At 42.0% G+C, this 12,535-nt stretch overlaps 1 protein-coding gene across 1 annotated transcript in view; it reads right to left on the bottom strand.

Moving 5' to 3' along the window:
* Window positions 1-222: 222 nt before the first annotated feature.
* LOC138650624 (albumin-like) overlaps window positions 223-12,535 on the bottom strand; it is a 28,069-nt gene continuing 15,756 nt past the window's right edge. Inside the window, exons 5-6 of the mRNA XM_069740664.1 lie at window positions 779-827; window positions 223-355 (exon numbers count right to left, since the gene is read on the bottom strand). Of these exons, the coding sequence (XP_069596765.1) occupies window positions 789-827 (39 nt within the window). The 3' untranslated portion in view covers window positions 223-355; window positions 779-788. The remainder of the gene's footprint in view (window positions 356-778; window positions 828-12,535) is intronic.

Here is a 12,535-nt window from a genome sequence, read left to right as displayed (position 1 = left end):
ACTGGGATTCTATCATATATGCTCTGTCCCTACTTCATGGGGCTGTCAGATTCTTAGCAAAATCAGATTCCTTTTAATGTACATGCAGTATATTACAGTTTATTGCGCTCTTTGTACATTAACTTTTTGCTGTTTTCTATAACCCTTAGGTATCTTCTTCTTATGCCTTAATTGATCACATAATTTATTTTACTATTCCAACAAAGAAAACAAGAGACTGAAGTTTAATTCACAAGATCTTTTATTTCAAGTTGTAAAATAGCTCTGTATACTTTCTTAGTTTGAGTCTTCTGAATCTTGTACTAAGGATCGAATATAAAAATTTCCTGGTCTTGTTCCTCAATGAGACTGCAGACTGTGGAAAGAATAATTAGAATAATTGGCATAAATGCAATTAAATCAACATATTTAAGATGTAATCATACAAGGGACACATGGGGCATTGAGCTGCTTGTGAGTTGCTGTAAAATCATAGAATAATATCTGAGCACCTTAAAAAGTCCAACGTGACTACAGCTAAAGTTTTTGTTCTTTTTCCTAACTGAATACAGACAAAGATGAACAGAGGATGAAGGATATAAAAATCTGTTCAAGCGGGTCAATAGATTCACAGATAAAGATAGAAGTTACTGTATATTAATATTCTATATAAGATTATAATAATGTATCGGTGTTTCGCTATTAATGCCAACTCACGATTTTACCATGGCAAAACCATCTTGTTCTATTAGGATCTACTTTCTGGTATGGTTATTTGTGTAGAATTTCACATATTTACCTCCTTTATACTAGTGCAGGAGCAATTTCTGTAGATGAAAATCTGGTCTCTGGAATAAAAAAACCCAAATGTAAATATCAAGAATTTAATCCATTAAAAATACAAGGGACGTTTACAGAATAGACATCCCTTCTTGAAACTCATTTTCTTCAGTTTTCTGGTCTCATTTACTAATACAAATTTACCAAAACTCTGGTTTAATTTGCATCAACCGTTCAAAACTATCATTTGTTTTGGGCACTTTTAGTTACAAATAAACATTGCTTGACGTGGAGGGAGAGGGCTTGAATTACATGCAACAAAGTGAACCACAATTGCACCAAACATTGTCTCAAAATATTGGCGTAAAAAAGCCACTCAATAGATGGTATAAAGTTATATAAAAGTGTCTGAAGATATGCAACAATTATTATTTATATTTTGTATATGTTCCCACTAAACGTACATGTAAATATTAGCCAGGAGTAGTAAATTTGTCCAAAAAGTTGGGTAAATGTTAGTATTATTTTTTATCACTGACCATACATAATTTTTTCCTTCATGTGCTGATGTTGTCTAATTTGATGGGGATTGACAGAGAAACAACTTAAGCCACTGATCAGACAGGACATATACGGGGAGCACGGTGGCTCAGTGGTTAGCACTGCATCGTTGGGATCCTGGGTTCAAATCCCACCAAGGACAACATCTGCAGGGAGGTTTTATGTTCTCCCTGTGTTTGCGTGGGTTTTCTTCAGGTTTTCCGATTTCCTCTCACACTTCAAAGACATCCTGATAGGGAATCTAGATTGTGAGCCCCATCGGGGACAGTGACAATAATGTCTGTAAAGCGCTGTGGAATGTGATGGAGCTATATAAGGGTGGTTTCACACTTGCGTTTTTGTCTGCAGCGTTTTTTTTCAAAAAAACGCATGCGTTTTTTTTTCCCTATCTTTAACATTGAAAACGCATGCGTTTTTTTGTGTACGCGTTTGGTCGCGTTTTTTGACGCATGCGTTTTTTTACTGCATGCGTTCATTTTCTGAAATGCTACTTGTAGTATTTTTAGAAGCGTTTTTTGGACCAAAAAAAAACGCATGCGTTTTCATGCGTTTTTTTGGGGTCAAAAAATACATTGGAGTCAATGGGGACGCATGCGTTTTTTGGTGCATGCGTTTTTTGCGGTAAAAAACGCATGCGTTTTTTTATTAAAAAACCAGAAAACACACTGATATGCCACCCCCCAACATAAAGGTGATAAAGGGAACCTAACCCTACCCCTAACCCTACCCCTAACCCTAAACCTACCCCTAACCCTACCCCTAATCCCTTTATGGTTAGGGTTAGGGTTAGGGGTAGGGTTAGGGTTAGGATCCCTTAGGGTTAGGGTTAGGGGTAGGGTTAGGGTTAGGGTAGGGTTAGGGTTAGGATCCCTTAGGGTTAGGGGTAGGGTTAGGGGTAGGGTTAGGGTTAGGGGTAGGGTTAGGGTTAGGGGTAGGGTTAGGATCCCTTAGGGTTAGGGTTAGGGGTAGGGTTAGGGGTAGGGTTAGGGTTAGGGGTAGGGTTAGGGTTAGGGGTAGGGTTAGGATCCCTTAGGGTTAGGGTTAGGGGTAGGGTTAGGGGTAGGGTTAGGGTTAGGGGTAGGGTTAGGGTTAGGGGTAGGGTTAGGATCCCTTAGGGTTAGGGTTAGGGGTAGGGTTAGGGGTAGGGTTAGGGTTAGGGTTAGGGGTAGGGTTAGGGTTAGGGGTAGGGTTAGGATCCCTTAGGGTTAGGGTTAGGGGTAGGGTTAGGGGTAGGGTTAGGGTTAGGGTTAGGATCCCTTAGGGTTAGGGTTAGGGGTAGGGTTAGGGGTAGGGTTAGGGTTAGGATCCCTTAGGGTTAGGGTTAGGGGTAGGGTTAGGGTTAGGGTTAGGATCCCTTAGGGTTAGGGTTAGGGGTAGGGTTAGGGTTAGGATCCCTTAGGGTTAGGGTTAGGGGTAGGGTTAGGGTTAGGATCCCTTAGGGTTAGAGGTAGGGTTAGGGGTAGGATCCCTTTAGGGTTAGGGTTAGGATCCCTACCCCTAACCCTAACCCTAACTGTTTCTGTTTATAGTGGGTTTTTTACTTTTTTTTGATGATTGGCAGCTGTCACACATTTCTCAGCATGCATTTAAAAAACGCAAACGCATGTAAAAACGCATGTAAACGCGTCAAAACGCCGCGTTTTTTTTACCACATGCAAAAACGCATGCGTCAAAAAAACGCAGCGTTTACACGCGTTTACATGCGTTTTTTCACCATGCGTTTTTTTGCGTTTTTACCGCAAAAACGCACCCCAAAAAACGCCAATGTGAAACCAGCCTAAGAAAGCCTAATAATTTATTAGGCTTTCTTATAAAGACATACTATGCAGCAAGACTACAGTTTTTTGTCTGTGCTTTTTGTTTTTTCAAGTATGCATCAAGCAGTCGAGAAGTTTCATCCTTTGAGCCCTCACGTTTCTATTCTCCATTGCTAGTGTGAGCAGACACGTACCACTTGATTCACGTTCTCTCTATTTTTTTGCACTCTCTAATTCCTAGTCTTGTACAGTGTCCCTTATCGCAGGCGACATACAAAGTAGACCCTCTTATCCTTTGGTATTTATTATTATGTCTATCCCGCTGCACTTATACTGCATCTTTTCTGTTTTACAGAGGAAGAGAATGACATTACATTTGCTCAACATCTTCTCTAATCAACAGAAAATTCATTGCAGATTCTCAGACAGCCTGTAGGCCAAAGTGTATTGAGGCGAACTGAGCTCAAAGCAAAACAAATTACCTCAAATACATAGGAGGAAACTGTAGATTACACTTTAGTTAGTTTAAAAGTCCTATATCTAGAAACAGAAATGTATTAATGGGTTTAAATACAAAATACGTCATAATTTAATGATTTATTTAAGTCCACGATAGTCTTCACTTACACTGCAAGATAATTTTGAACGAGTGTTCTTAAAAAAGCAATTATCCTGCCCAGGGGCAGACACAGACAGCTTGGAGCCCCTGTGCAGGAAATGTTTCTGGGCCCCCCCTCCTTTAAAGGCGACAAAGCTACATTATATATATATATCCACACACATACAGTGATGGCCAAAAGTATTAACACCCCTGCAATTCTGTCAGATAATACTCATTTTCTTCCTGAAAATGATTGCAATCACAAATTCTTTGGTATTATTATCTTCATTTAATTTGTATTAAATAAAAAAACACAAAAAGAATTGTCCTAAAGCCAAATTGGATATAATTCCACACCAAATATAAAAAAGGGGGTGGACAAAAGTATTGGCACTGTTCGAAAAATCATGTGATGCTTCTCTAATTTGTGTAATTAACAGCACCTGTAACTTACCTGTGGCACCTAACAGGTGTTGGTAATAACTAAATCACACTTGCAGCCAGTTGGAATGGATTAAAGTTGACTCAGCCTCTGTCCTGTGTCCTTATGTGTACCACATTGAGCATGGAGAAAAGAAAGAAGTCCAAAGAACTGTCTGAGGACTTGAGAAACCAAATTGTGAGGAAGCATGAGCAATCTCAAGGCTACAAGTCCATCTCCAAAGACCTGAATGTTCCTGTGTCTACCGTGTGCAGTGTCATCAAGAAGTTTAAAGCCCATGGCACTGTGGCTAACCTCCCTAGATGTGGATGGAAAAGAAAAATTTACAAGAGATTTCAACGCAAGATTGTGCAGATGTTGGATAAAGAACCTAGACTAACATCCAAACAAGTTCAAGCTGCCTTGCAGTCCGAGGGTACAACAGTGTCAACCCGTACTATCCGTCGGCATCTGAATGAAAAGGGACTGTATGGTAGGAGACCCAGGAAGACCCCACTTCTTACCCCAAGACATTAAAAAGCCAGGCTGGAGTTTGCCAAAACTTACCTGAAAAAGCCTAAAACGTTTTGGAAGAATGTTCTCTGGTCAGATGAGACAAAAGTAGAGCTTTTTGGGCAAAGGCATCAACATAGAGTTTACAGGAGAAAAAAAAGAGGCATTCAAAGAAAAGAACACGGTCCCTACAGTCAAACATGGCAGAGGTTCCCTGATGTTTTGGGGTTGCTTTGCTGCCTCTGGCACCGGACTGCTTGACCGTGTGCATGGCATTATGAAGTCTGAAGACTACCAACAAATTTTGCAGCATAATGTAGGGCCCAGTGTAAGAAAGCTGGGTCTCCCTCAGAAGTCATGGGTCTTCCAGCAGGACAATGACCCAAAACACACTTCAAAAAGCACTAGAAAATGGTTTGCGAGAAAGCACTGGAGACTTCTAAGGTGGCCAGCAATGAGTCCAGACCTGAATCCCATAGAACACCTGTGGAGAGATCTAAAAATGGCAGTTTAGAGAAGGCTCCCTTCAAATATCAGGGACCTGGAGCAGTTTGCCAAAGAAGAATGGTCTAAAATTCCAGCAGAGCATTGTAAGAAACTCATTGATGGTTACAGGAAGCGGTTGGTCGCAGTTATTTTGGCTAAAGGTTGTGCAACCAAGTATTAGGCCGAGGGTGCCAATACTTTTGTCTGGCCCATTTTTGGAGTTTTGTGTGAAATGATCAATGTTTTGCTTTTTGCTTCATTCTCTTTTGTGTTTTTTCATTTAAGACAAATTAAATGAAGATAATAATACCAAAGAATTTGTGATTGCAATCATTTTCAGGAAGAAACTGAGAATTATCTGACAGAATTGCAAGGGTGTCAATACTTTTGGCCATGACTGTACATGTATATATATATTAAATAGTCTCCTTTATTATGTATATTGCCGTCCCTTATTATACAGTGCCCTCTCCTATTATGTACTGCACCGTCCCTTACATATTGGATTTTATAGAGCCCTGTGTTTTTATTACATACCGTCCTGTCTTGTTAGCTGTAAAATGCAATGATGGCTGATGGAGCATAAGAAAGCTTCTTTTCTAAAGGAGGAGCTGATGGACTGGTAGTCTGGTCACCGGCTCCTCCATCAGTAGTCATTTTATATCTAACAAGAGAGGGGACTATGTAATAAAAGAAGGCGCTGTGAATAACAAAAATATCAAGAATACACTATGTAAGAGACTGCACTGTAAATAACAGCAGAGGAAGCTATATAATAAAGGAGGGCATCATACATAGCTAGAGAGGTTGGTACGTAATAAAGGACGGTGTTATACATAACAAAAGAGGAAACTATGTAACTAAGGATGGTTTTATACATAATGAGTACATTATACACTAAGGGACTGTGCTAAAGATAAGTGAGTATACTATATACTAAGGGACTATGCTATACATAATAAGTGACTTTATACTAAGGGACTGTGTTAGACATAATAATTATCGATAATAACGTCTTCCTCCACCTCCCCCTGTTCCTAAATCCATTATAAATCCCCCTTCCTCCCATCGCAATCCCCCTTCCTCTCACCCCAATCCCCCACATCCCTCATTGTTCTCCTCTCCCCGCATCCCATTATTGCCCTCTTCCCCACCTCCTTAATTGCCCTCTTCACCACCTCCATCATTGCTTTCTCCCCACCACCCCATTATTGCCCATTCCACCACCTCCATCATTGCCTCCTCCCCACCACCCCATCATTGTCTTTTCCACTGCCACCATGATTGCCTTCTCCCCACCACCCTATCATTAAACATTCCAGGACCTCCATCATTTCCTTCTCCCCACCATCCCATTATTGCCCTTTCTACCACCCCCATAATTGCTTTCTCCCCCATCACCCCTATCATTGCCCTCTCCGTGAACCCAATCATTGCCTTCTGCCCCATCACCCCCATAATTGCCCACTCTGTCAACCCAATCATTGCCTTCTGCCCCATCATTGCCCCTCCATCAACCCAATCATTGCCTTCTGCCTCATCACCCCCATCATTGCCCTCTCCTCCACCCAGGGCTGCCACTAGGAATTTCAGGGCCCCATGCTGTCAAAATTTTCGGGCCCCTTGAGACTCCGCTAAGGCTTCACCCCAGCTTTGCCTCCACACCTCGAACCTTCCACAGTCTCATTGCCCACTCTTGGAAAAACTCCACTTCTGCACCACGTCCTCACCAATCACACATTAGCAGTTCCCATCAAACACCAGATTACATACATAGCCTGCAGCTTTTGTTTTGGCAAAGTCAGGAGTGGAACAATCAGAGGAGAAGTATAATAGAAACACGTCACCACTTCCGCATTTATTGCCGCTCCTGGTTTTGGCTTACAAATACTAATGTATAATACTGACCACATACTGAACGTATGAACATGGCCTTAGGATAGGTGATTACTTGTTTTCACAGGAGAACAAATGTAAGTGCATCTTTTCTACTGTGTAATAATCACAGGACAGGGAGGGGTAAAACCTCCAAGTATTTCAACTATTGGAAATCAATAATCTTCCCCTTATTGATATCAGTGAGAACAAGTGACCTCAATACACAACACAGTCCCCTATATCAAGACAAATAATACCAAATAAAAGCAACAAATACCGCCACACCATGACCAGACCACAAATTGCCACCACATAGTGACCGAATAATATCACATACAGGGGACACATACCGCCACACCATGACTAAACCACATGTTACCACCATATAATGACTGAATATCACATACAGGAGACAAACACTGCCACACCATGACCAGATCACATTTAACCACCACAGAGTGACCGAATAATATCACATACCAAGGACAAATACTGCCACACTGTGACCAGACCATATTATCATCATATAGTGACCGAATAATACCACATACAAGGTAGAATTACCACCACACTATGACCATGACACGCCATTACTGATGTAGTGATACCAGAGATGTGTATTTTTTTTGTACTTCCTAATCAGTGAAAAGGAGGGTAACTTGAACTTTTTTTCATATTTTTAAAAGCATTTTTCTTTTACTTTTTAAAGTCAGCTGCAGGCTGGTTTTCACAGGAATTTGTCATGACAGGGACAGGCTGTCAACAGGCCTCTGGCCATAATGGCAACCCATCAGCTCCCCACCATTATGTCACAAGAGTGCCAATGGATACATTGATCAACACTCCCCTGCCGACATGCTGTAAATGCTGCTGTCACAGATCCACAGCGGTGTTTAACAGGTGAACAGTGTGGCTGTTAGTGACAGATGATGGCTGAATATCCCTGCCATCATTTGTAAGGAAATATGCAGGATCAGCTTGCGAGCCTGCATGAAGGCAGGAAGACAACATATGATGTATGCAGTATGTCATATTTCGTTAAGGGCTTATACAGTCTGGGGAGATTTTTCAAAACTAGTAGTAGGCAAAAATGTTGTAGCTGCCTACAGTATATCAATGCATCAGTGTATAACTATATATATGAAGTGCACTCATAGTACATCTACTATATAAAGCTGAATGTGTGTGTGTGTATGTGTGTATGTCCGGGATTGGCATCTGCACCGTCGCAGCTACAGCCACAAAATTTTGCACAGTCACACGTCTGGACCCCGAGAGCGTCATAGGCTATATTGTGAGGCGAAATTTTAAACCCGCGCGTTCCAATTCACCAAACAATTTTGCCCCTATCTACATAATGGGGAAAAAAGTGAAAGGAAAAGTGTTGGAAGCGTCGCAGCTACAGCAACAAAATTTTGCACAGTCACACGTCTGGACCCTGAGAGCGTCATAGGCTACATTGTGAGGTGAAATATTAACCCCGCGCTTTCCAATTCACCAAACAATTTTGCCCCTATCTACATAATGGGGAAAAAAGTGAAAAAGTGAAAGGAAAAGTGTTGGAGGCGTTGCAGCTACAGAAACAAAATTTTGCACAGTCACACGTCTGGACCCTGAGAGCGTCATAGGTTATGTTGTGAGGTGAAATTTTAACCCCGCGCGTTCCAATTCACCAAACAATTTTGCCCCTATCTACATAATGGGGAAAAAGTGAAAGGAAAAGTGTTGGAGGCGTCGCAGCTACAGCCACAAAATTTTGCACAGTCACATGTCTGGACCCCGAGAGCATCATAGGCTATATTGTGAGGCGAAATTTTAACCCCGCGCGTTCCAATTCACCAAACAATTTTGCCCCTATCTACATAATGGGGAAAAAAGTGAAAGGAAAAGTGTTGGAAGCGTCGCAGCTACAGCAACAAAATTTTGCACAGTCACATGTCTGGACCCCGAGAGCGTCATAGGCTATGTTGTGAGGTGAAATATTAACCCCGCGCTTTCCAATTCACCAAACAATTTTGCCCCTATCTACATAATGGGGAAAAAAGTGAAAGGAAAAGTGTTGGAAGCGTCGCAGCTACAGAAACAAAATTTTGCACAGTCACACGTCTGGACCCCGAGAGCGTCATAGGCTATGTTGTGAGGTGAAATATTAACCCCGCGCTTTCCAATTCACCAAACAATTTTGCCCCTATCTACATAATGGGGAAAAAGTGAAAGGAAAAGTGTTGTAGGCGTCGCAGCTACAGAAACAAAGTTTTGCACAGTCACACGTCGGGACCCTGAGAGCGTCATAGGCTTCGCTGTGAGGTGAAATTTTAACCCCGCGCGTTCCAATTCACCAAACAATTTTGCCCCTATCTACATAATGGGGAAAAAGTGAAAGGAAAAGTGTTGGAAGCGTCACAGCTACAGCAACAAAATTTTGCACAGTCACACGTCTGGACCCCGAGAGCGTCATAGGCTATGTTGTGAGGTGAAATTTTAACCCCGCGCTTTCCAATTCACCAAACAATTTTGCCCCTATCTACATAATGGGAAAAAATGAAAGGAAAAGTGTAGGAGGCAAATTGACAGCTGCCAGATGTGAACAAGGGGCACTTAAAGAATGAGAGCGATGGCGCCAAAGAGTATATACCGTACAGTTGCTAAGGTGGGGCCTCGACATGGGATACTCACCACACACGGGGATATGAACACACACAAAATGCGCCACACACTACCACGTGCTTGAACACATGTTACCCTCAGCACACATTTCACCACAAATACACCAACCTCGCCACATAAAAGTCAAAACACAAAAGTTGCCACTCAAAACTCGCCACGCGCAGAACTCGCCACATGCAAAAACTAGGCTCTTGCAAAACTCGCCACAAGTGCAAAATTCTCCTCATGAAAAACTCGCCACACGCAAAACTTGCACACGCGGAAAAATTGATACATGCACAAAAGTTGCAACACATGCAAAAGTTGCCTCACACAAAACTTGCACATACTCAAAAGGCACCACACATAATACTCGCAACGCGCAAAACTCGCCATGCGCAAAACTTGCTGCACACAACTTGCTACACTAACCTGTCACATGCAACTCGACACACAAAAAGTTGCTACACGCATGTTGCTACGCAAAACTCATCTCACAAAAGTTGCTACATGCATGTCGCCACACGCAACTCAACACACACAACTTGACAAACGAAACTCGCCCTAAAACACACACAAGTCTGGTATTATCCTTCAAAAATAAAAATCTGATTAATAAGCAGACAAACTACAACAATTGCACCATATAGGAAATACGGCAGCTGTCAGTCACATGACCTGTCTATTATGTGTATGTGTGAGCTAATGTATACTGCCAGGGGGAGGGCTTCCTGTTGGCTGGGGATTTATCAGGCTGCCAATTTAGCTTACAAATACTGGGGTAAAAATACTGAGCAAATAACGTGTGAACGAGGTCTAATACAGGAGGAGATGACACACAGGTATATACTATATACAGGGGAGATGACACACAGATATATACTATATACAGGAGAGATCACACACAGGTATATACTATATAGAGGAGGAGATGACATATAGGTACATATATATACAGGAGGAGATGACATACAGGTATATACTATATACAGGAGGAGATGACATACAGGTATATGCTATATATAGAAGATGACATGCAGGTATATACTATATGCAGGAGGAGATGACACTCAGATATATACTATATACAGGGGAGATGACACACAGGTATATACTATATACAGGAGGAGATGACATACAGGTATATGCTATATATAGAAGATGACATGCAGGTATATACTATATGCAGGAAGAGATGACACACAGATATATACTATATACAGGGGAGATGACACACATGTATATACTATATACAGGAGGAGATGACATACAGGTATATACTATATATAGAAGGAGATGACATTCAGGTATATACTATATATAGGGGAGATGACACACAGCAGGTATATACTATATACAGGGGAGATGACATACAGGTATATACTATATACAGGAGATGACATACAGATGTATACTATATATAAGGGAGATGACAAACATGTATATACTGAGGTGATGAGGTGAAAATGAGAGGTGTGAGGTGAAAATGAAAAGGTGTGAGTGCAAAATGAGAGGAGTGAGGAAAAATAGTGGAGTGATCAGAAAATGACAGATGTGAGGTTGAAATGACAAGTGTTAGGGGGGAATGAGAGGAGTGAGGGAGAAAATGAGAGGTGTGAGGGAGAAAATGAGAGATGTGAGGGGGAAAATGAAAGATGTGATTGGGAAAATGAAAGGCGTGATGGGAAAATAAGAAAAGTGAGGTGCTATAACTAACCACAGATATTTACTATGCCCAGGCAACGCCGGGCTCTTCAGCTAGTCTACTATATAAAGCTGAATGTGTGTGTGTGTGTATGTGTGTAGGTCCGGGATTGGCATCTGCACCGTCGCAGCTACAGCCACAAAATTTTGCACAGTCACACGTCTGGACCCCGAGAGCGTCATAGGCTATATTGTAAGGCGAAATTTTAACCCTGCGCGTTCCAATTCACCAAATAATTTTGCCCCTATCTACATAATGGGGAAAAAAGTGAAAGGAAAAGTGTTGGAGGCGTCGAAGCTACAGCCACAAAATTTTGCACAGTCACACGTCTGGACCCTGAGAGCGTCATAGGCTATGTTGTAAGGCGAAATTTTAACCCCGCGCATTCCAATTCACCAAACATGTTTGCCCCTATCTACATATTGGGGAAAAAAGTGAAAGGAAAAGTGTTGGAGGCGTCGCAGCTACAGCCACAAAATTTTGCACAGTCACACGTCTGGACCCCGAGAGCGTCATAGGCTATGTTGTGAGGTGAAATTTTAACCCCACGCTTTCCAATTCACCAAACAATTTTGCCCCTATCTACATAATGGGAAAAAATGAAAGGAAAAGTGTAGGAGGCAAATTGACAGCTGCCAGATGTGAACAAGGGGGACTTAAAGAATGAGAGCGATGGCGCCAAAGAGTATATACCGTACAGTTGCTAAGGTGGGGCCCCGACATGGGATACTCACCACACACGGGGATATGAACACACACAAAATGCGCCACACACTACCATGTGCTTGAACACATATTACCCTCAGCACACATTTCATCACAAATACACCAACCTCGCCACATAAAAGTTGAAACACAAAAGTCGCCAATCAAAACTCGCCACTCGCAGAACTCGCCACATGCAACAACTAGGCTCTTGCAAAACTCGCCACAAGTGCAAAACTCACCTCATGGAAAACTCGCCACACGCAAAACTTGCACACGCGGAAAAATTGCCACATGCACATGCACAAAAGTTGCAACACATGCAAAAGTTGCCTCACACAAAACTTGCACATACTCAAAAGGCACCACACATAAAACTCGCCACGCGCAAAACTCGCCATGCGCAAAACTTGCTGCACACAACTTGCTACACTAACCTGTCACATGCAACTTGACACACAAAAAGTTGCTACACGCATGTTGCCACACAAAACTCATCTCAC

Source organism: Ranitomeya imitator, chromosome 1, assembly GCF_032444005.1.
Source record: "Ranitomeya imitator isolate aRanImi1 chromosome 1, aRanImi1.pri, whole genome shotgun sequence".
In the NCBI taxonomy this organism is placed as follows: Eukaryota; Metazoa; Chordata; class Amphibia; order Anura; family Dendrobatidae; genus Ranitomeya; species Ranitomeya imitator.
This window is presented reverse-complemented; position numbering and strand designations above follow the sequence as displayed.